We start from the raw sequence: 23,867 nt of genomic DNA, 5'->3' as shown, positions 1-23,867 counted from the left end.
ATGCCGCAGCTTTTTGTTACTGCTAATGAGACTGGAATCTCTCCTGCTGTTTAATGGGGCTAGAAAAATACCGTACTTGTGCACGTTCCTCGGCCTAACCCTGGCCACATACTAAATTACAGCTTGGGCTGGTGTGCACGTGTATGAACTTAGCAAAATTATAAACTAGCACAGACATTTAACTCAGCACCACTAATGAAGAGCACAACATATGTAAGATATGTAAATATACCACTTATTTCCAATGTATGCAGTGCTGATACATTATTCCGAACTATCCGCCATGTTGGCTACGGTCATGAAATTTTCATATGAAACAGTCGAAATGCAAAGCGTGTAGCTCATCTATTCCAGTTTCTGTGCTCTGCAGGCATCGGCAGCAGAAGGAGGAGAAACTGCGGGCTGTGGTGATGCTCCTTTCATCTCCTCTGGCTGTGGATCAAGCAGTGTGTGCTGCCCCCACTCGCACTCACTCCTCCTCTTCCCCCTTCCTCCCTTCATCCTCCACCCAGCTCCTGTCTGGAGAAGGCACTGATGCAGCATCCCAGCGGATTTCATTCATCAGCAGCATATACCCGGTTTTTAACCCTCATGTTTGTTGAGAGTGACTTTACTGTTTTTTATTTTGTATTTATTTATTTATTTATTGTTTATGTTTAAGGTCCCAAAGAGGAATCCATATACATTCAAACATAAGATATTAATAGATGAATATAATGAAAAAAGGAAATTGAATATAAATTATATATTATATAAACTATAAATACTATATATATATATATATATATATATATATATATACACACACACACAGACACACACACACGTGTACATACGTACACATTAGTTTAAATTTAATATTAATTTTCTTTCTTTTTTTTTTACATTCCTTAATATACACATAAGATTGAAGCTTTAACCTTCTGTTGCATTTTCAGAAAGATCACTATTGTCCAGAAGAGGTTTTAAAGCTATAACAAATATATAACTGACTGGACTAATATGACTGCCGACACTTTTGTTAATAAAAGTGAAGTGGCAAATGTTATGTGTAATATGACTGCACATCTGGCTAAGCAGCCAAAATTCTCACAACCACATTAAAACGGGAACCATCTCAGCTGATCTCATTCATTATCTCTTTGAAGCACTTCAGTCAATTTACTGAAACTCAATGAAGCCTTGTTACTTTGTATTGGTAACTGGGGAGCATCTTATATTTAGACTTGTCAAGATTAAAGAGGACAGCTTTTAATTTGACTCAGCTGAAGGCCTTTTTAGATTGCAGTTAAAAGGGTTCTTAATTCAGGGCAATTCATCTAAGACTGGGGCGTAATAAATCAATAAATACAAAGATACCAAGGAGACCAGATGAAATTGAACACATGAAACCAATTTTACAGTGGTGGGTTTGTTAAGCACAAGTAAAAATAGAGTCAAAATTACCTTCTATTGTGAAATTATTCTTAGTGTAAATATCTATGTGGTTCTATATAAAGCAAGCCAAACTCTCTAAAAACATTAGAGATTATGAACAAAACCGCATTAAAAACACAAGCTTTATTTAATAAGTTTATATGTACACTGTAAAAAAAGAAAAGTTGAGCCAACTTTAAATTTTAAGGCAACCAGTTTTCTCAACTTGTTGTTTTAAGTTTATACAACAAAAGTTGAGAATCTCCTACAAAAATAAGTTGAGAACTCCAAAATCTGCTGAAGCTGGTTGGCTCAACTTTTCTTTCTTTTTTTACAGTGTATATATGAAAGAACTGGATATCACCCTGCACAGCAGACTGAGGCTGATATTATCCATCCCTTAAATTCCAGCTCAGTTTGCCAGGTTTTCCAAATCACAGCATGCTTATATAAAGAAACTGTTCAAATATTTATTAACTCCTATTCTAATTAATCCTCACTCTCTCTCATTAGAATTAATTTGACAAAAACACATTTTTAAAAGATTTTAATGAAACTAATTCATATTAGATAATGTCTCAAAGATTCATTCATTCTAGAGAAAAGTGAAGTTTTGCACATAATTCCTATCATTATTTTGCTGGCTGCTTTCGTCCAGCAGAACCAATGCATCTTCAGTTGCCCAAAATAAATGTGTTCTCAACCTCAACCACAGGTCAGACCACATTATTATGCATCTTAGCTTTAAATGACATAAAAATATAGTGTTTCACAAGTCCATTAAACATATAAAATCACTCAAAGCACAAAACCATTCATTCCCTTACACTTTGAGTTCACCTCACCATTCTCAATATAGGCTCTCTTACCACACTGTTCAGCTGACATATTTGCCATTTTACTTGTTTGAGAGGCCAGTGCTTTCTGAGGTTGGCATATGTAATGCCCCCACAAACCACACATTCTGTTATGCTCCTGTCCTGCTATAGCTGAGGCACTGAATTTTGTATTTTTTTGCAAAACATGCAAGTTTTGTAATAACATGCAGATTCTTAAGCAAACTATATAAGTTCAAGAGGTTTAGGCCACATCTTGAATGTGTTCTTGATTAACCCTCATGCTGTTTTGGGTCTGGAAAACCTCAAACCCCTTTTGATAGCTCACATGCATACTTTACATTGAAATATCTGGTTGATATTTCTTGACTTAAACTAATGTTATGAAACTTGAGTATAAAAGTTTGCTACATCTATTTGAGTGTCTTAAAAATGTTAATATCAATAAGCTGTGCTCAGATTGAAAGTCAGAAGAATTTGAGTCAGAAGATAAACAGGATTCAATGGCACAAAATGCCCAAATATGTATTTGTTCATTCATTTAGATATTTAGATATAATATTATAATATCCAATTCTGTTAATGAATGAATGAATGATGCATTTATATAGCGCTTTATTGTGTATTTCTGTACACCCAAAGCGCTTTACAATCATGTGGGGGGGTCTCTCCTCAACCACCACCAGTGTGCAGCATCCACTTGGATGATGCGACGGCAGCCACAGCACAACTGCGCTCACCACACACCAGCTACAGGTGGAGAGGAGAGAGAGTCATAGAGCCAATCAAGTGTATGGGGAGGCCATGATAGACAAGGGCCAGTAGAGGGAATTTGGCCAGGACACCGGGGTTACACCCCTACTCTTTACGAAAAGTGCCATGGGATTTTTAATGACCGCAGAGAGTCAGGACCTCGGTTTAACGTTAATGCCAACTGCAGACATTATTTACAATGTGTTCAGAATGATGTGTTTTATTTACAGCAACATTTGTACTTTATGGTGATTTGATTTTGTGTAAACCTTAATAATTTAGATTAAGAATCAATTTCAACAGAATATGTGCTGTGTTTTTTTTTTTTTTTTTTTTTAGAAAAAAGGCAAGAAATGCTTCTGAAAATTAGTTTTGGTCCAAATATTGCCCCTTCATCAGACACCCAATGTAGCAATATATTTTTTTTCCAGTCATTTATTTGAGATTTTAGCTATTGTTTTATTTATTTATTTATTTTTTTCATAATTTTCTTCTACAGGATGTTCGTGATATCAGATTGACCCAACACAAATGCCATTACATTTCTTTAAATCTGAAGACAAAATAGGAGGTTTTAAATATTGAAAATACTTCAAACGAACAAAACAGGGGCCTCTGGGACCCCAAACAGCAAGGAAGTCCGTCTCAACATTACAGGGGTTAAATCCAAATCCAGCTGCTCTGCAGAGTCCATGACGGTGTTTGGATGGCGCGCCTCCTGCTTTTCAGTCCTATTGTGATGCCCCGGCTCACACACACACACACACACACTCTCTCTCTCTCACTTACCCAGCGCCAAGAGCCAAAGAAACTAATGCCGCCCTCTTTACCAGCGTTTGAGTTTTTAAAACTATGCCTTGATGCAATTTAGCAACCCCGCTGGAGTTCAGAAAGTGGGAGAAGTGAAAAGGGAAAGTTGGGAAGTAATCGGTGAAGTTTTTCGCTATTGCCGTGCAGGAGCGCATCGAGCCATAATGGCGAGTCTTGCGCGGACAGGATCTCGATTCTCTCTCGCGGCGTGGAGCAAACACTCCCGATCACACTGGAATAACCTGGAGATTTCAAAGTGGAGCCTAGTCGCCCTGTTGCTGGTTGTTTGTGGTGGGTTTTGTGGAGCGGATAGTGAGTTCTCGATCCTGGAAGAGGCTCAAGTTTTGGCAGTGCAGATGAAGAAGCTGTCTACTCAGGAGCTGGGTGTTCTCACCATGCAGGTAATAAAACACAAATCTAACACTTTAGCTTCGGGGGTTTAATGCACTTTTCTACATTTATACTCTGTAATGTGATAAGAGAGTTTGGCTTGCTTTATTTATCTTGATTAAAGTGTGAAATCAAGTGCACGTTTTAGGATAGATGCAAGTCCTGTGTAACGTTAGCCTATAGTGTTCATTTCTTACCTTCGTGCTTAATTTACTTAGTTTGTGCTTTTTATCAAATATAAAAGCGGTTCATTCCAGATTTATTTGGACTTTTAAAAACATGTTGAGGTAATGACAGCCTTTACAATCGCTCGTTTATTGATTTGACTGTTTCTAGTCATGCTTGCGTGCATTCATTCATTTAAAAGGCTTTATGTGATACAAATGCACAGATTTAAAACTACATTTGACAGATTTGTTTACTTTTCTTCGTGTCATTTTTTGCGAATCAGAAACCTCTGCAGTAGTCTATTAGTTTCTCCAGTCAGTCAATGCATGATCGTATTTGCATTTTATAAATAGACAGTGTGTAGCCTACATTTATTTCCACAACTTGTTATTAGTTTACAAAATTCGTCTAGTTTTAAAAATGGAAGTGTGTCTTATTTACAACTGCAGCTTTTTATATTAATGTGAGGTAATATGGTTCATTTTATAGGCTAAGCAAATAATTTTCATTTATAAATCTCTAACCGTGTGTTTTTGTAAAGACGGACCATTAAATGCACTATACAATGATTTGGCGCCACCAGAATCATGCAGATTATGTACACACCGTTAGTGTCTGAAATTCATGCCAAATTCACACTAATTATGTTTTATGCGCTAACCCTCCATAGTAAAGTTTCAAGCTCGATATATGGATAATATAAAGCAGAAGCATCTTCCTTTGACAATCCCCATGAATTACAATTAAAAGTGTGTTTTCGCAACAAATGGTGAATATTGTGTGTGGTGCTGTGATTTGTTGGTGTAAACGCGCGCACAGAGGTGGGCAGTAGGGGGCCAGACCCAAATGGTCTTTCATCTGTGCCACACTATACTGCTGTCCTAGCTCCTCCTTTTTTCTTTGTCACACTCAGATGTTAATAATCTCCCTCTCGCTCTTTCTCTTTCTCTGTCTCACACACACTATTTTCCCTCTCTCTCCCAACTCCCTTTGGACTTACAATTCGTAGTAAATCAAATTAATTAATTAACTCATGCAGCCACATTTACAAATTGGCAACCTCCACAGAATATCAGTTGTTGAGATCAATTTTTCTTCTCTTGCATTGAGCCATGTATTTAGCTGGAGTCATTTCCCACAAACTAGTCTATCTGCTTCCAGTTAAAATATTCCTGTGCCCATAAAAACATATCTGACCTCATGTGTATACGAACTCTTTTACACCTGCGTCCTATGATTCAAGGCCTATGCCAGTGTTTGCTGTATCTTCTTTTTTTTTTAAATGTAGTTATTTTTGTGACAAAACAAAATGTCACTCTGTTTAAGATTTTTTTTCATTCATATAATATATATCTATCATGCTCTACAACTAATGAGCACAGTTTAATTAAAACATATAGGCTATTTTTAGGTGGTATTTAATAAATTATTTAAAAAAATTATTTTCTTATGTTATTTAAGCTATCCTTTCCTTAAAGGGGTCCTATTATGCTTTTTCACTCTTTAAATTTTAGTCAGTGTGTAGTGTGTATGTTTGGGCATAAAACGATCTACAAAGTTGCAAATCTCAAAATCCACTCCAAAGGGAGATATTTCGTTTAAAAAAAATCTCTTTTCAAGAACTACAACAAATGGCTTGTTTGGACTACAAAGTTATTTTCCTGTATTTGTGACACCACAAAAATAAATCCCGCCTACTGAAATTCGAATGGTTGGCGGGTGGGGAGATCACTTGGTTGAGCACTAAACGTTTCAAAATCGAAACAAAATTGGGTGTTTTTATATCATTGTATTTCTGTTTTCAGAAATTTTTGGATGTCATTTTAATTTAATCCTACATACAATGTCTGATAAAGCAGCGTTTGTGAGCGGAGCTCTGTTTTGTGTACAGCGTTACCGGGGAAACCTCGATCTCTCCTGCTCCAACAGCGCCTCCAGCTGGCAGATAATTAATTTGCATATATGTGCCGCCACAAATAGTGTAAATCTGTGGGACTATGGTATAAATAAATTCAACTGTATAACAGTTTCACTGCAATTCATGTTACAATGTTAGAATTAAAGAACAATAAACATAATACTTATTACCGTTGCACTTATCTGTACATAGTAAATGCAGTTATTGTTAAGCTGTTGTTGGCATTCTATCTAAAACGTGATTTAGCAAAAAAAACAACAACTATAACATTACCACTTTAATATGTCTTGCAATATACGTGCATGCAAAGGTTCTGCACGATCCTCTTGCTCAATATTCTCGAGGTCAGAATTGATATGGCAATATTGATGAACTTGCTGTTCTGGCAAGGGGCGGGGCAATACTGAATCACCGTCTAAGCTGTTCGCCAGTCACAACGCACTGGGACAGCTTACCAATCACAACTCATTTAGTTTTTCTGAGGGTGGGCCTTCATCAAACCCGGAACTAATCGAGGTGTTTGTGCCAGGCTGGGGAGAAAGGTATTGTAATAATGTAAATTATGTGAAAAATAATGCGGTTTTCGAACCAGCCAAGCATGAGAGCATGTTCTAGTACACCCCCAAAACAAAATCAGGACTTTGTAAAAGAGCATAATAGGACCCCTTTAAGATGGGTTTCTCACACAAATACTCCATACCACCTGTTAAGTGTACTGAGGGTTGTAAATTACATTTTGTCTTGGGTATATTTGCTTTTTTTATTTGCAATATTTCTCTTCAGGCTTCTTTGAGCTCCCTCTGTTTGTCCATCAGACTGGTGGCTGTGGTTTAAGTTGATGCTGTTTTAACTGAGACCTCCTAATTGAATAATGATGGTAATTTTGAATCATCTGTGTAAAAAGTAATAGAGACGGGCTAGAGGATTGATAATGCAGACTCGGCTGGTCCCCTGGTGCTTGTCATATCTTATTTTCAGTATCCTCCCACATCAATAAACATAATCAGAATAAAATCTAATAGCTGATTGTCATTGTGATATGATTGCAGTTGAAAAATTGTGCTGCTGTTATAGAAAAATCCCAAAACTTTTAGATGCACTTGAAATTTAAAGGGATATGCATAATTTTAAATTCTGCCATTTACTCATCCTCATGTTATTCCAAACCTGTATGTCTGTCTTCAGAAGAACACACGTCACCAAGAACATTTAGAAGTTTTTTTCTATGCCATAAAAGTCAGTGGGATCCAGAACAACATTGGACCCCATTTACTTTCATTGTATCAAAATAATAATAATAATCCGCATATCATATAGTGATTTTTCCTCCACAGACTGTTCTTGTAAGCAGTCTTTGTGCTGGGTTCATCAATGGGGATTAGCAAATGACCCATCCAGTTAACGACAGTCCATCCATCAGCTCACGGCCACTGAGGCCCCTTCAAAGAAGTCCAGTCTGATAGGCCACCCCCACCTTACTGCCAATCTGATCACTCATCTACAGGTTTTTGTGATCTAATTCAGTTACAGTGGATGAGTGGATAACAGTAGCTTGTTTGTGAGCTTTCTTGTGAGGGCAAGTCTTTTCGGTCATGCTTAATTAGCTCTGGAGTATTTGTTGTGTTGACTGTCCACTACGCTGTGACTATGACCTTTGGAACTGCTTCCTGCTTAAGTGCACAAGCTCGTCTGAGAGGAACAGCCACTGGTCTTGATCAGAAGAACAGTGACCTACTATTAGATTGTGTATAATTAGTTTTCTTTGAAATTAGTTTAAGATTAGAACGATGACTCCACCTTGAAACGTGTTGTGGCAGTTCCATTGTATCAGATGGTATTTGTCTGGTATTAACATGGTATATTAACATGATCCTTCAAAGAATACTGTAGGATTACCATAATATATATCGTAAACACCAAGACATTAGTATGTTATCTCTTCCAAAAACAAATAAAAATCAGTAATACAATAGTATTATTTTATTTTTCCTTATTGTTGGCCTTATGCTGAAATTGGTGTCATAACTGGTAATTACTGATAAATAAAATTTGGATTTATCAGAAAATTTGTCTGACATATTATTGATGCCAGTGAAATCAGTACAATACTGTTTAAAGTTTGGAGTTTGTAAGTAGCCTAAATTTATTTGATCAAAAAAAGAGAGTAAAACATTAATATTGTGAAATATTGTTGAATATAAGAATATCAATGATGAATAGAAAGTTGCATTCATTTGAAATAATCTTTTGTAACATTCTAAATGTATTTACTCTCACTTTCTATGTAATGTATCTATGCATAATAAAGTATTAACTAGTTTTGAAGAAAAAAAAAAAAATCTTGCTGATCGCAGACTTTTGAACTGTGGCATATATTTATGATTTTGGGTTAATGACAGTGTCACCTATAAGAAAAAGGGGGAAAAATATCTCTTAAAAGTTCAGTTTAAAACGCATGCACCAAGTTCTTAGAAATATTCTTTTTGTATTCATGTTTTATACGGTTTAAAAAGAGAAGTTTTATTTTCATTACCAATGTCATGTGGTGTAACCATCAAGTAAAAAGAGACATCAAAATTTCATTATTTTCAACTTGAATACATATGATTATACACAGCCTAATAATTTTTTTTTTTTAAAAGGTTTGTTTAATTACTCATATCATAAATATTAATGTATCATAAGCTTTGGAGAGTTGCACCACATGACATTTTACGTTCTTTATGAAATCAATACAAACTAAATCTGATGTGTGTTGCTTATGTGTATAGGTTTTTGACTTCACTGCTCACTCTCACCCACAAAAATTCATAGTCTGATGCAAATTTTTTAGATTGCCAAATTGGTTTGCCCAGCATTGATCTCAATTTGTGACGACAGCAGCAGAAGATTCCCTCTTTCAGTTTCCCTGTGCACTTGTTGCCCCCCCCCCCCCCCCCCCCCCCGTATCTTTTCTGCCTTCTTTCATTCTATTGTCCCTGTACTTTTGTCCCTTCACCGATTTCCAGTATCCTGTTGAACCCAGACTCGAGTTAACAATCTAAACTGAGCGTTCCTCACCGTCCATTGCAGCAAAACATTGTATGCTTTGTGCTTTCGGCGAGGGGAAAAAAGGCCACCCTGGCGGTCCTTTCGTCGGGTATCTCCATGGTAAAGTAAACCTCAACGAAGCCATTGTGGCATATTTTTCATTCACTCGAAACTTCACCAAGTGGGCTTCTCATTGCATGGCTAGGATGCGCCTGTTATTGAACAACCTAGTTAGAAAGTCTGCTGTGTGGAAGCTTTTGAGAGGAGGTCTTTCATTCACAATCTCCCAGAGGGAAACCCCCCACCCTTTCTCTTGGAGAAGAGTCTGCCTTCTGTAGTGCCTTTATTAACCAGGAGCTGTAATTAACCGGCCTTATTTAATCAGTTTGGGCTCTTTCTCTCACACACACGTAGGGAAGAATAGAAGCTTCATGGGAACCGGCCTTTGTGCTGCGCTCAAAAGCTTCTTTCAGCAAGTTCCTACAGGGTCGACCTGGGATGGGACATCGGGCCTTATCACAGAGTCTTCAATAGGCAGGTCTTCACACACCCTACCCTATCCCGATGGGGATGGGAGACCAGGGGCCCCACAGCACTCTTAGAAGTGTGTCTGTGTTGGTGTTTGTTGGATGACTATGCGGGGAGGCTTGGTGCTTGCTCTCTCTTCAAGTTCAAGTTCTTACGATACAAGTTTTTACGATACAAAACGTTGCAAAGCAGCTCTACAGGAAATTACATTTCAACAATATATTTATATATTGCAGAACCTTAATATATTTAACTTATGGCAAAATTTGGCAATTCTGTATGTTCTCTGAGCATTGGCATCCTCTGAGGATGTTGTTTGTCTCAGAGTAAAAGAAATGTATAGGATTGAAGAGTTGGATCTCGATTAAAGACTAGTTTTTTGGCCGTATTGTGATGCAATAGTTGAGCAATTTAGAGGGATAATTCATTTACTCACCGCCCTGTCGTTTCCAAACCTGCTTCTTTTCTTGCTTCCATTGAACACAAAATGACACATTGACTAGACAAAAGTTTGATAGGGCATTGAAGTGTCTGAGGCAGTAATGTTTCAGTGTGGGAGGAGTAGAACAACCCTGAAATGACAGGGTGAGGAGAACTGTCTGTGCAGCTAAACCCATTCACTGTGAGCGGGCAAGTGAGTGAGTGAATGAATGTACTCCACTGAACTCATTGATCCCATTCACACCTGCTATTAACATCCATTTTTCCATGCCGTGCACAGTCTGGGCATCGATTCTTTTACTTTATATGCTTCTGAGACCAGACCTTTTTTATTAGTTCCACAAAGCAAATATTAGGAAATTTTAGCAAAACTTGTAGGCTATTATTCATCAGAGAGGTAGGAGCTCAGATTGAAGATGGATGTGTTTAGAGATTAAGGAAGGGATGATGAGAGCACCCACTGTGTTTGGTTGGGGGGTCACTCCCTGATTTAGAGATTAAAGTGGGTCCATAAATGCAGGGGTCAGTAGTTTGCGTCCCATCCAAACCCCTTAAATTCGTTTTCAAATTTTTCATTATTATTTTTTTAATAACTGCAGTATTCACATTTATTTATAGGTTATCTGGCCTGATAAATAAACCAAAAATATTATCAGTATATTGGTTTCAACCAGAATTTTATCTCAAAATTTCTTACTAAAATTCTCTGTTGTTCTAAGCCCTGTATTCATCATTCAGCTATCCAAAGTTGAAAAAATATCTAAATGCATAAGTTGACTAGTCGGTTGTCTTTTCTGGTGTTAGTGTACAGGTAATTCTAATCTCATATACTCCATTTCAAAGATTGGCACTCTCTCCCACCACCCAAGATGAAGCAGGAAATGACCCCAGATAGTGTCTGAACTTTGAATCTCTGTCTTGTAGTGTGTACTTTGACAGATAAAAAGAACCTTGACTCTGAGGCCACTAATTGGCCGGCATAAAGGAGTGTTCCTGCTTTGAATGTGCGATAGGAAAAGGAGGAAAGCTGCTAGAGCAACAAGCAGCAGCTGTGTTTTGCTATGACTGTCTCGAGCCGGGCCACTGCTTGCCAAGGACAGTTATTTTATCTACCCCGACTCTACTGGTAATGTAACACCTGCGTTAGCACAGCAGATGAACTTGGGTGTTAGGCACGAGAGTACATTTCCTCTCTATGATATGTAAACAAGAAAAGGGAATCAGAAAGAATTTCATTGGCCTTGACACCGCAGTCGCTGCTTAACGTTTGTGTGTATGGAATTTGTTAGGGTGTGTGTGGACTATTTACGAGCATTTCCAAAGTAATTCTTCTGTTTATTGATTCATGTTCCCTAGAGGCTCCATAGAGATGTTGCAGTGTGCTCTCAGATAAACTGACCTTGTCTTGTGATTGCTTTAGCAGTAGAGACCAATTTACTGCCTGATTTACTAGGTGCCTGTGCCTCTGAGAGAGTGAGAGAAAGAAGAGGGCAAGGTTGTGGGAGAGAAAGAGAATATGTTTGTGCTCAACGTATGCATGTGCACTTCTCAAATCGTGCCCAGCAGCGGTCCGCTTGGCACTCGTGTTTGTGTGTGTGTGTGAACTGGTCCAGTGCCAGCGTCTCTTTTACAGGAGTCTTAGGGACAGCGCTTTGAGTCTCTGGTGTCTGCTGAAAGGAAGACTGTGTGTAATGAACAGTTTGCAGCAGAGCACTGTGGGAATGCAGGTGTCTGGATGGAGGCACTTATTGTAATGTTTAGTGGGCTCTGCATGAACGTTTACTCTGTTGAAAGGCTTTATGTGGCATTTTGTTTATGGTTTCTGTTATTTTCTGTTTGCAGTTATCTAATACTGGAGTATTACAAGTGGTTGTCCAAAAATGTCTCCAATTTTGGCAATTACTTTTTATTGACTTTTTTAAATACTTTAAACTGTCTATTTAAAGTCATAACAGACAGCGAAGAACAGGCAAGCTAGTTCTTGAGAGTTAGGCCTGTTGTCTTCACCTGGACTCAAAACAGATGATTATTTGTTGATTGGGTGAAAGAGATTGAAAGACCCGGTCAACAAAAATGGAAAATTGTTGATATTTGAGTGTTAATCATGATGTTGAAATGATTGCTAGCCAGCCTATTCATATCATTATTTACCTTCAGTGTGAGACTGCTTCAGATTTCTTTCGGATTTCAACCTGATAATGTTAATATCTGTTAATTTCAGTGTGATGTCTTGATTTAGTTACTACACCGCAAACCGGAATCAGACCTTCAGCTGTGTTTAAGTGAGGATTTTCCAAATCTTTCATCTGATTTTCATCTCTGTTTGGGTTCCTCAAAGAGGATTAGGTGCGTTTGTTTGTTTGCAATGTCTTCACTTCACGAACCATTATGGATGGTGCCAAAACCTAGTGCTGTATTTAGCTGGATTTGGGGAAGGAAGGGTTGGTATTTTTTTATGATTTGAATTAACCCTGGCAGCTTTCTCGATGGAAATGTCATCATTTAGAGAGCAGTTGCAAAGGAATGCAAGCAATGATTTGACAGCATATATATCTTTGGTTGCCCGGGGTGTTTACTGTCTTCGCTGTAAGACTTTGTGGATCATGTTTTTCTTTAGTGTGAGTTTACCAGTTTGCGCACAAATGCATATTTGCGTGAGGAAAAATTTGTCCATGAATACCCAGGGCTTTGATCAGCCAAACTTTAGGCTTGCAATGGTGTCACGGTATATAATCTGACAGAAACCGCATCGATGACATTTCCAGACTGCTGATTCAAATGCATTTCTGTCTCGAACTCTATGCTTGTTGTTGGCAGAGAATTTAAGGAGAATGCAAAACGAGTGTGTTATTTTTCTTCACCCATTTCCCATGAACATGTGCATGCAAACCTGACTGATACTAAGGTATTACATAAATAAGTTGATTTTGCAGTTATTACATTTATAGGCAAATGTTTCACTATGTCACTGCCATATTCACCCACATCCAAAGTTTTAGGCCTATTAAGCCAATTTGACATGTAAAATTTCTTAAATTGGAGAGAAATTGCCTGCTAGACAGGCATCCTCCTAACCACTCACCCACATACTTTATTTGTGCATAATTTAATTCTAAAGTAGGAAAAGATGCAATCTTATAATAATGTAGCTATTGCAGTAACATTTAAAATGTGTTGGAGTGATTTGCTAAAACCATGCTATTTCCAATTACAGCTCTGATATGTGAAAATCTCACATTGTGACACCATATTTAACTTTATCTTAAACTGTGTTTGTTGGACTGCTTCATTGTTAGGGTTTTTATAGTTTATTACGCCTGTCCTTCAGCTTGTTGGATTGCTTAGGATGGTGTATGTTCATTTTTAAATGCTTGTAAATGCAAAAGCTGATTGCTAACTGTTAAAGCAAGACAGCTGTTGTAATACAGCTATTTTCTTTAATATTGTGTCTAAAATATTGTAGATAATAATTCGACAAAAAAGTATTTGTATTACATGATTTTAATGACATTTAAGTCTCATTTAAGCTTTAAAACCAGCAAAGTTTTTAGTTCCTGTTTTAGCACCGTGGATGATTAACAGTCCTTCACTGTTGGCTAGGGGACAGATCAAGGTTGATAAGTGTGTACACTACAAATGCAGTGTGGTCACATTTTTGACTACCTGAGAATGTTGAGGGATTGTATCACAAACATTTTGTACACCAGTTATACTTGTATTTAGCACCGTACACTTAGGAGCTGATCACCCAAAATGAAAGCCAAGTATAAACCGAATCTTAAACTTATATTGAAGTGAGAGTTTGTAGCATAGTAGCTTGTGTGAGTGTAATAGACTTTGGCAGACCTGTGGGTATCAGAGGCCCTTCTCCCTCACTGATGCTGTCTGTAACCAAGCCCCTGTGTCCATCTGAGCATGTTCACCACTCACCCTGAGTTCACATCCGGCAGGCAGCCAACAGAGCCTTTGTCCTCTGGACTGAAGCGAGCAGCAGGATCCTGCTCTGTCTTACTGATCTGAGAATAACCAGAGATAAGCAGTGATCCCAGACTGGAATGATTCTCCCTGATCATTGGAATGTGCTTCCCCTTGTAGGCCTTGGACTGGGTTTTCATTTAGAAGTTTTATGGATTCAGGATTAAAGTTTTGTGGGGTTTTAGGTCATGTGTGTTAGCTCTGAGGTACTAATCTGTACTAGCGTACTCATAAAAGTTTAGAATTGGCAAATATACATTTAAAATTAGAATTTTCATTCATGAAAACAGACCAAAAATACTCACTCATCCTGAACTGGGCTGTTTTTTTCCACCTCGGTGATGAAGTACAGAGCTGTATATCCATGTAATACACCTTTACAGCTCCCTGGGGTTTGGTCTGTTCTTGAAACTTGAAGTTTTACAGCACAGAGCACATGTGTACAGTAATTCTAGGTAGTGTCGGTCAGTGTTCCTGTGAAAGATGCTGCATTCTTCAGTGATGGCCCTACAAAAGTCCCTCTATGAGCCACTGCCACCCTGTCTCCTGGCCCTGTCACCACTGTATGACAAGCGTCTCAGGGTCATCAGGACAGAAGAAAGACAAATGTATATACTCAAACAGTTTATCCCAGTAACAGAAGCATAGAATTATGGAAAGAGCAGAAAAAAAATCAAATGACTCATTTGTATACTTGGTAATAAGTGCCTCAAACTGAGTGTCTTTCTTGATTTGCTTCCACAAACCTGGCAGACTTTGACCAACCCAGGAAATATGTAACATCAAAAAACAACAACATGATTTTGTTTCCCAACAGACTGATTAAAATCTGTACCAAATTACTTTTGGAGGTTGCATAATCTGCAATCTGATTTGACCTTATGATTTTCAGGAGTGTTTTCCAGTTTTATGTGCAACATGAATATGGTCACTGAACAGACTGTCGAATATGTCAACTCTTGGAACTACTTTAGCCAGTACTTTATTCAGTCACATTTCATGAAACTTAAATGAAAAGTTTAAGCACATAAAGTAAGAACGTTTGAATTTCCATTTACCATATTTGGATGTGCTCTGTTTATTTGTGTTGATCAATGTTTATAAATCTGTTCATCGTATTATGGATATTTCACCCAAAAATGAAAATTATGTCATTAATTACTCACCCTCATGTTGTTCCAAACCTGTAAGAACGGATCTACCACATTAAAGGCCCAGAAAGTTAGTATAGACATAGACCGGAAGTTTATGTAAATTTAAGCTACAAGGATATATTTTGTGCACATACGTGTTTTCATTCAGTTTGGCTCTCCCAAGTGATGTGGTTGCATTAATGCAATCAAAGCAATGAGAATGATGTTTTCTGAATAAAAAAGCAGATCGCTGGTTTATAAGGAGAGGTTTGTTTGCTTAAGCTAGATGGTGCTGAAATGTTGGCTTTCACAAGCCTGCGGACACGGTTTGATTGCCTTGTTCCCATAAACTCAATCTGACTCTGAGATGTTTGATCTGAATTACGTATTCTGTGTGTAAAAAGAGATTTGTCCTTCAGTCCAGGCAGAAATCCCATCTTCTACCGTGCTGTTTGTCTTCTAGTCAGTGTTTGCTCTCCAGTCCTTGAGTTTTTCTCACCTCACTTGTTTCATATTTAGCCATTCTCAGTTCAAAAGCTTTAGATGAAGAACATTACAAGGGTGTTATTATGGCTGCAGATGCCAGATCTGTTGGTGTGTGTCTGACTGTGTTGGCAGTGTTGAAGGAGAATGGGCACAGAGGGCAGCTAAGCCCGACGTAGTCCAGACCATATGTGGGTGTTGTGGGTTGAAGTGGTTGGGAAGTTGGAAAGTTACACCACCGTGAGTGCCAGGGTAGCCAGCCCACAGTCCAGGACTTGCAACGTAACCCGCATGTAGCACGATAATTAAAAACACAGAACAAAATTCCTTGTTGTTGCCATTTGATCACACCTGTGTGTGATAAAACTGCTGGAGTCCAAGATGGAGAATGTCTATGGATGTGTTTGAATACATTTATGGATTAACACTTCTGAAAGATTTCATATGGAGGCTTTGTTTTTTGGTTCAGGTTTGCTGTACCAAGAAACTTTAATCGTTTAGTACTCTGATCTGCCAATAGCACAGTTTTATAAGTTGTCAAATGGTATTTCTGTTTAACAAGACCCAGGTTTGAGGTCTTGCAGTTAGACTTTCATCTTAAGTGGATTGTACAAGTCAAACGTTTGGCCAAAAAATAAGTATTTTGCACAGGGAAAACTGACACTATTGTGGTTTAATATTAAATAGTTAATTTGTTTTATGAATAATGAACAGTCTGTAGTGTTCAGTAACTACTTTGATCGGTTAGTAGACTTTTATATGATACCAAAATATGTTAGTCCAAATCTCACACTAATGAAAAAGTTCTGTGGTACTACTGTGTTTTTTGGGGTATTTTTTAAACGCAATTGGATTACCGTGGTATATATTGAAAGTAGTCAAGTCAATATTATTTGTATAGTGCTTTTAACAATGCAAATTGTGTCAAAGCAGCTTTACATCAGCTTGATATAAACCTGGGTGGCTTTATATCAGCTTTACAGTAAAGTACCATGATATTACATTCCAATATCATTGGTGTACCTCAGAAGCATCCCTTTAAAGTTCACTTTGGTGGCCATTTTATCGACAGATTTTCTATGCAGGTGAGATGAATAGAAGTACTGCTTCTATTTATTTTTGAATATGGAAAGACCAAATCTCAAAACCATTTTATTTTAGAGTTACATGTCAGAGGTTTCCCTTCACTCCTTTAAACCAGCACTGCAGTGGAAAGTCCATCTGTTGGGGATCTGGATGATCTGGTTCTAGGAAGACTCTGCCAGTGTAGCAGGAAATGAAGCGGTGTCTCCATCGTCCCTCATAGATGGATGAGCTGCAGGAATGTCAGACAGGGCTGTGGACTCCAAGACACCTCCTTTTTTCCAATCTTCTCTCCCTCCTCCTCCCCTTTTTATGTTTTTTGAAGCTCACACTTCACCACTGACAAACAGACATCGCTCATCTCCTAAATTTTAACACCCCACGAGAAGAAAGATTAGAGGCTCTGAGTCTCTCTCGTGTTTACCTCCACAGCTCTCAGAAGCTGGATTGCCTGCTGCCCTATTTTTAGTCAGAAGAGTATAAAAGTCTTGCTGTTCTCTCTGAATGTTGCTATGGTCATTAACTACATCTGGAACCTCAGTGCGAGGACTTGATAATATGGAAGCACTTTCATTTATTTTTCTCGAGGCAAAATGGATGAAGATTGTTGCTTCTTGAATCTAATGAATGCTGCTCTACACTAAAGACTTCTTGACTTTTTGTTGACTGTTTTGATGTTGTTTTCAGTTTTTCACTTTTGCCAATTAAGTTCTCACTTAGTTTAATGCAGCCTACACTTTTGAAACCTACTCTTCATAAAAATAAGACTTTTAACAATAAGCATTTTTTCTGCTGTAGTTTAGATTTGTACTTGCGCTGCCAATATTTTACTGTCCGTATTTTAATATTTAATAATATTTTAATGTTTTAATAAATATTTTTCAATTTCATATGAAAGTGATTAAGTTATTTATTTATATTTAAAAATATTTGTTCAATATATTTTAGATAAATGTTATTTATATTTTTTATTATTTTCATTGTTTTTTTGCAGCATTTTAATTTGTCAAATAAATAATTTGTAATATTTACATTTTTCTTCTATTATATTCCAAACAATTTAAATTTCATTTTACACAATTTATATATATATATGTATATGTATGTGTATATATATTTTTTTCTTTTTTTTGAAGCTTCTAAAACGTTTAAAAAAAAACTCACTTTTGCAGTTTCAATAAAATCTCCTCCATGTTAGCCAGCTAAAATGCCTAAATCACATTTCTTCATAATTTGCAAAAACAGCAAATGCTTAAACTTGAAAGGCATTAAAAACAATTGTGATCAACTAACGTAAGATGTAGTGACAACACAGCTTTCTCCTATTTTCTATAGCTTACCACTTTTTGCACAGGTATACCTTTTTATGTGCTGTGCAGTTTGGATCTTGTATAAGCCTGCGGCGATGGCTGTACGCAGAAATTCAAGGTAATAAAACACTCGGCCTCTCAACTGTTGTCATTGTTATTTGGGCCCCCTTCACATGTGGAAACCATTATATCCTGTCTGCTGGACTGAAAAAAAAAACAGGGCTGCCGCGAGTTGGAGATCTGCAAGAGAATCCGCTCCATGACCTGGTCTCTCAACGGGCCCCACAGTGTTTGCACAAAGAGGTTTTGTTATTGTAGGACCCCAGGCTCTGTCGGCCCCTCCACCGACACTCAGTCTCTCTCTTGGTGGAGGGGCGGCCTAAAACATAAATTCAGCCCAGAGCGGATCAAGAACACACTGGCGTAAGGTGTGTTATATCTGTAGGTGATTTATCTACATGTTGTGCATTTGAGTGAGACCCAACGTATCTCCCAGTTTAGACTGCACAGGTACATCGCAAAAAATTAGAATAATGTGAAATCTTTCTTTTAACTTATTTGAAAAAGTTAAACTTACTTATTTTATATGCTCCATTAACCTGATAACTCAGTGAGATTATAAATGCAGTCCACCCATATATGCTCACATGTGGAACTCATTTTACACTCACTCTCTTCCCCTCCACCCAACCCCCTCACAAACACACACACACACACACACACACACACTTCAGTTTATTCACTGCTAATGTGAAACATGTCAGCCGTACTTCAGTATCTGTTAAGACTCTTTTTTTACTTTTTCTTTTTTTTCAAACATTATTGATAAATGTATGCAAGAAAACCGTAGAAGTTACAATATGTCTGACAAATATCTAACTTTTGACATCTTTAAACTGGACATTTTCTTGGCTGTTTGTTGTAAGAACCAGTTTTATTAAGAGTTTGGTAATAAAATGAAATTATTATTATTATTATTATTGGTCTTACTATCATGTATAATTTGAGTAGGTATGCCAGAATAAAGAAACCTACATGCATATGTTCGGAGTGGGACATCTAATGGCAACAATGGCTGTTTGGTTGAAATTTTTTCGCTTATTTAAAAAAAAAAAAAAAAAAAAAAAAAAAAAAAAAATATATATATATATATGTATATATATATGTGTATATATATGTGTATGTATGTGTATATATATTTTAGAGCAACTACATAAATATCAATAATTCTCGAATATCTTTTAAAATATATAATATTGATATAAATTATATTTCTTAATCCCATATAGTTATATTTCTTAATCCTAGATGTTATTGAATGATATTCATAAACAATGGTATTTGCAGTATATCATTTCCAATACACAATAATACCATGGTACTCTTTCGTCAGTGAGGAATCAAAATTTGAGTTATTTGTCGCTCTGTGTTTAAATCATTCAGTAATCATTTGTTAGTTAATGTTACATTCAAATTGCTTTTTGGTTCTTGCCAGTGTGTATATTAAGCATTTCCACATATTCGAGTGCTGCCTTGTCTCTGGCTCATCCTTAGAAACTGGGAGAGGGTGAGAGGGAGATGGAGAAAAAACACATCAGAGGGCAGGGAAGGATGCCTCATTCTAGAGCAGAAGCCTTTGTAGTGCAATGAGCACATTGCTTCTGAGAGTTTGAGCATGGAGGAGGGGGGAAGGGGGTGAGCGGGGTACCTGCGGCAGGAAATCGCAATAGCATCCCAGACTGGCTTCTGTTGTCTGGCCTTTCATCTTCTCTGTTTGTACCCAGTTTCCCCTGTCGCTGCCGCAGCAACTAGGTGTTGACAACTGCAGTGAGGAAATATGGGATTTCAAGTCAAATTGACAGTTACTCTCATAAAACACATTTATTTGAAGGCGATTTTCAGTAGGCCTACATCTAGAAAAAAACACACAGTCGAGTAAATAATTGAAAATAAAATGACATGCAAGAGATAAATGAAGGTCATAATGAATTCATTGGGACATTTGAGCATATAAAACAGTTACTACAGTATAAAAATTGCAATTGAATTGAGTTTTACAACATTTGTACACAATAAGGTAAAAATACAAGTTATAGTGCTAATGACATTTAATATAATTTCCCTGTTTTTGTGAAATTGTTCGCATGAATTTGTTTTTGATAGCAGTAATCAGGGTTGCCAGGTCTGTGAAACAGGACTTTCCTTTTTCTGTAGAAAAATAAAATAAATATTTAGAAATATGTCTCAGTTGTTCTGTCCATAAAATATAAGTCAATGGGTCCAATTTGCTTTGCTTTGTTACAATGTTGAAGAATATTTAAACTGTTTTGTCCATACAATGAAAGCTCATTATGGACAAAACAGTTGAAATATTCTTCAAAATATCACCTTTTGTGCTCCACAGATGGCATGAGGGTGAGAAGAAATGACAGATTTTTCATTTTTGGGAACTGTCCATGTCATATTTCCTTATCGTATTTCACATCCCTCATGACTGATGAACAATCTTGAAGTCAACTTAAAACGATAATGCTAAATAACTTATTTTATTGATTTTAATTATTTTTCTAATCTTTAAAATGTAATCACTTGCTTTTCCTCTGAAACAACATTTCTTGTCCAATGACATCACTTGGATAGCCACCACATGGTCAAATATTTGTTTTAGCAAACTCTCATTCATCGTGACCTTATTATTTTATCTTACGCCCACTTTTGCTCATCAAATAAGTTACAGATGAATAAAATTAAGTCCTGACCTATATTTTGTTGTTCGTTATGTTTATGATTTGCAAATGCCAATTTGCATTGATTTACCTTAGAGCAAAAAAGCATTACTGCTCTTTAATCTATATCTTTACTGCAGTATTAAGGGAGGGTCAGACCAATGATTTAGACCTCGTAGGCCTAAAGAGAGGATTACGGCACCGTTTCTGCTCATTGCGTTGTGTGAGCAGTGAGCACACCCTTTCACTCGCTTGTACAATCCCAAATTAATGAGGATTAGCTGGATGGGCTCCATGGAAGAGCATGTGCTGTTAAAATCCAATAAGCTCATCTGTGTCCATTAGCTTTGCGCAACTGCTACGAGGTATGCAGAGAATGACGGAACACATTTCTGTTTGTGTATTGAAATATGGACATGACTTATGGTTTTCATTCCTTAGGTGGAGGCAATAACTGTTAAGTGGCTACTTTTAGGCTGAGGGAGATGGCAATCTTGATATAATAAACCACCTTGCGGAGAGCTTGGTTTTAGTCGATCTCCCTTGCCGTGCCTCTGTTGAAGGGAGTGACGGAGCCTTGACAAGCCTGAATCAAAGACCGCATGAGGTTCAGTCATTCCAGACATCTATTCATCTGCAGTCAAGATTAACCCTGGGGTTGACTAGATTAATAACCACCCTGGACACCAAATTCTGAGCCAAAGCAGCTGCACAGAGGCCTCTTTGTCCCCACTCAGTTGAACGGCGGTATTGCTTACAATCCTATAGCTTGTCATTCATTTTAATGTCAACTTGTCTGTGAGGATTAGACGGTGGATTGTCCAAACTTGGAGAGGGCTTGAAGAGTCCTGTCGATTTGTAAAGTTGAGTAAAGTTGAGTAAAGGCACTGAGTATTGTTGGTGGCATAGCTTGATGCTGCTCTATTTCTTTCTGTTGTTGCAGGGCTACACACCAAGACTAAAGTGGTCACAGATGTGACTGTAAACAATTGCATCAATAATTTAAATTCTAGTCACCGTTGGTGACAGTTGAGAAATCTTTGCTTGCATCCATATTATCAGTTTTGTCATATCTCCCTAAAGCGGTGGTTCTCAAACAGGGGGCCTCAAGATGCCTTAAAGGGTTAGTTCACCCAAAAATGAAAATTAGCCTGTGTTTTAATCACCCTCTAGGTATCCTAGGTGTATATGACTTTCTTCTTTCAGACGAATCCAATCAGAGTTATATTAAAAATTGTCCTGGCTATTCCAAGCGTTATCATTGCGGTGGGTGTTTTTGTTCAACAGTCCAAAAGACGTTAAATAAAGCACGCGCATCCATAATAAAACGTGCCTCACATGGCTCCGGGGCATGAATAAATTTTCTTTTTCTTTATTAACCCTATAGTTAAATAATTCTGTTCCAAGTGCAGCACATATGAAGCTGTCAACATTATGTAAATGTTCAACAAATCTAAAGTTAAATATCTCTGCCTAAAAGATGCATGAGCTACAACTACATCCTGTACAAACTTGTCTTAAACATGTTATATGTTCAGAAATAATAGGCTAAAAGGAAAATGCTTTAAAAAAAAAACTTGATACATATTCACATACACAAAACATTCAAGTCTTTTACAAAACACAGTTACTGTTTGGTGCGGTTGAATAGACTGTAAGGGAAACTTTGTTTAGGTGAAATGCTGGAACCATAATAATGGTGTAGCGCCCTGTTTTTTTTTTTTATCAGTTTTCTTACCTCAAAGACCTTCCTCTCAAGAGTTTTCACGTTTGTTGAGAGGGTTCTCAAGTTACAAGCTGCGAAATTCCTCTTTGACCTGGGTAAAGCTGTGAAAGCCATTGGAGCAGTTCGAAAAACAAACCCACCACACCGGGGAAAGACCTGCGCTGGTGCCCGGTGTGCTATTTGTGTTTGTGCCTGTGTTTATTTTACAAGAAGGGTCTGAAATGACAAGTTTCTTCTTTCACTTAGTTTTCCACAGCTTCTGTGTCTGGAGCTTTATTCACAAAGGTGGGGCTCATCCATACATCACCCACAGTTTGTTTTGCTTTTTATAAACATGCGCTCGTGATGAAATTCCAGGCTTTAGGTGAGTGCGGACATGTGCCCGTTTCATCATCTTTAATGTGGGTGACCACCCTGACCTCAGACGCATTTCACACTGACTGAAAGAGTTTCTTCTCTTCTTAAGTGTTGAAGATCATCAGTCCTCCTGATGGTGAGTGATTTTTGGATGGGGTGGGAATCAATCAAGTTATGACAAATTCCGCAGCGATATTCTGTGTCAGGATTGCCATGGTAATGAGGCGCACAAAGAGCAAATATCGTCATTTAGAGGAACTGTTGAGCTTATAGGCTATTTTTTTTAAGGTTTACAATGGTAAGGTGTAGACATAGAAAGATTTAATCTTCCATAGCTCATTTAGCCCAGAATTGGGAGGCTTACACGAAACATCTGCAGTCTTATTTAAGCAAATGTTTGGTGAGCTTTTGTGCAGTATGTAATGTAATTGTTGGCTTTAGATGTTTGTCTAGTGTTTGTGTCTACGATGAGCATCATGTTGGCAAAACATGTAGTGCAATTGTACATTTAGGTAAAAGGTACTAGATGAAACTTGAAATCCACCTGAAACCTTTGATTTCTAGAAACTTCTCTAGGAATTTTGCCACTAGAGAAATTACCTGGTGTACCTTCTGTAATAAGGAGATCACCGTTTTGAAAGAAGAATATAATTAGTATAATTATCATCAGTTGTTCACATAAGCATAATGTTTGAAGGGAAGCTACTTTGAACCTGTAGCTTGCTAAACTAAAAGCTACAGTAACACTTTAGTATAGGGACCAATTTTCACTAATAACCAGGGC

At 37.4% G+C, this 23,867-nt stretch overlaps 1 protein-coding gene across 1 annotated transcript in view; it reads left to right on the top strand.

The window, feature by feature from the left end:
- The first annotated feature begins 3,756 nt into the window (after positions 1-3,756).
- LOC306879659 (VWFA and cache domain-containing protein 1-like) overlaps positions 3,757-23,867 on the top strand; it is a 67,588-nt gene continuing 47,477 nt past the window's right edge. Inside the window, exon 1 of the mRNA XM_079432805.1 lies at positions 3,757-4,216. Coding sequence (XP_079288931.1) covers positions 3,866-4,216 — 351 coding nt within the window. The 5' untranslated portion in view covers positions 3,757-3,865. The remainder of the gene's footprint in view (positions 4,217-23,867) is intronic.

This window comes from Barbus barbus (assembly GCF_936440315.1).
Source record: "Barbus barbus genome assembly, chromosome: 13".
Taxonomy (NCBI): domain Eukaryota; kingdom Metazoa; phylum Chordata; class Actinopteri; order Cypriniformes; family Cyprinidae; genus Barbus; species Barbus barbus.
Note: the sequence above shows the minus strand (reverse complement) of the source record. Positions and strands in the feature narration are given on the sequence as shown.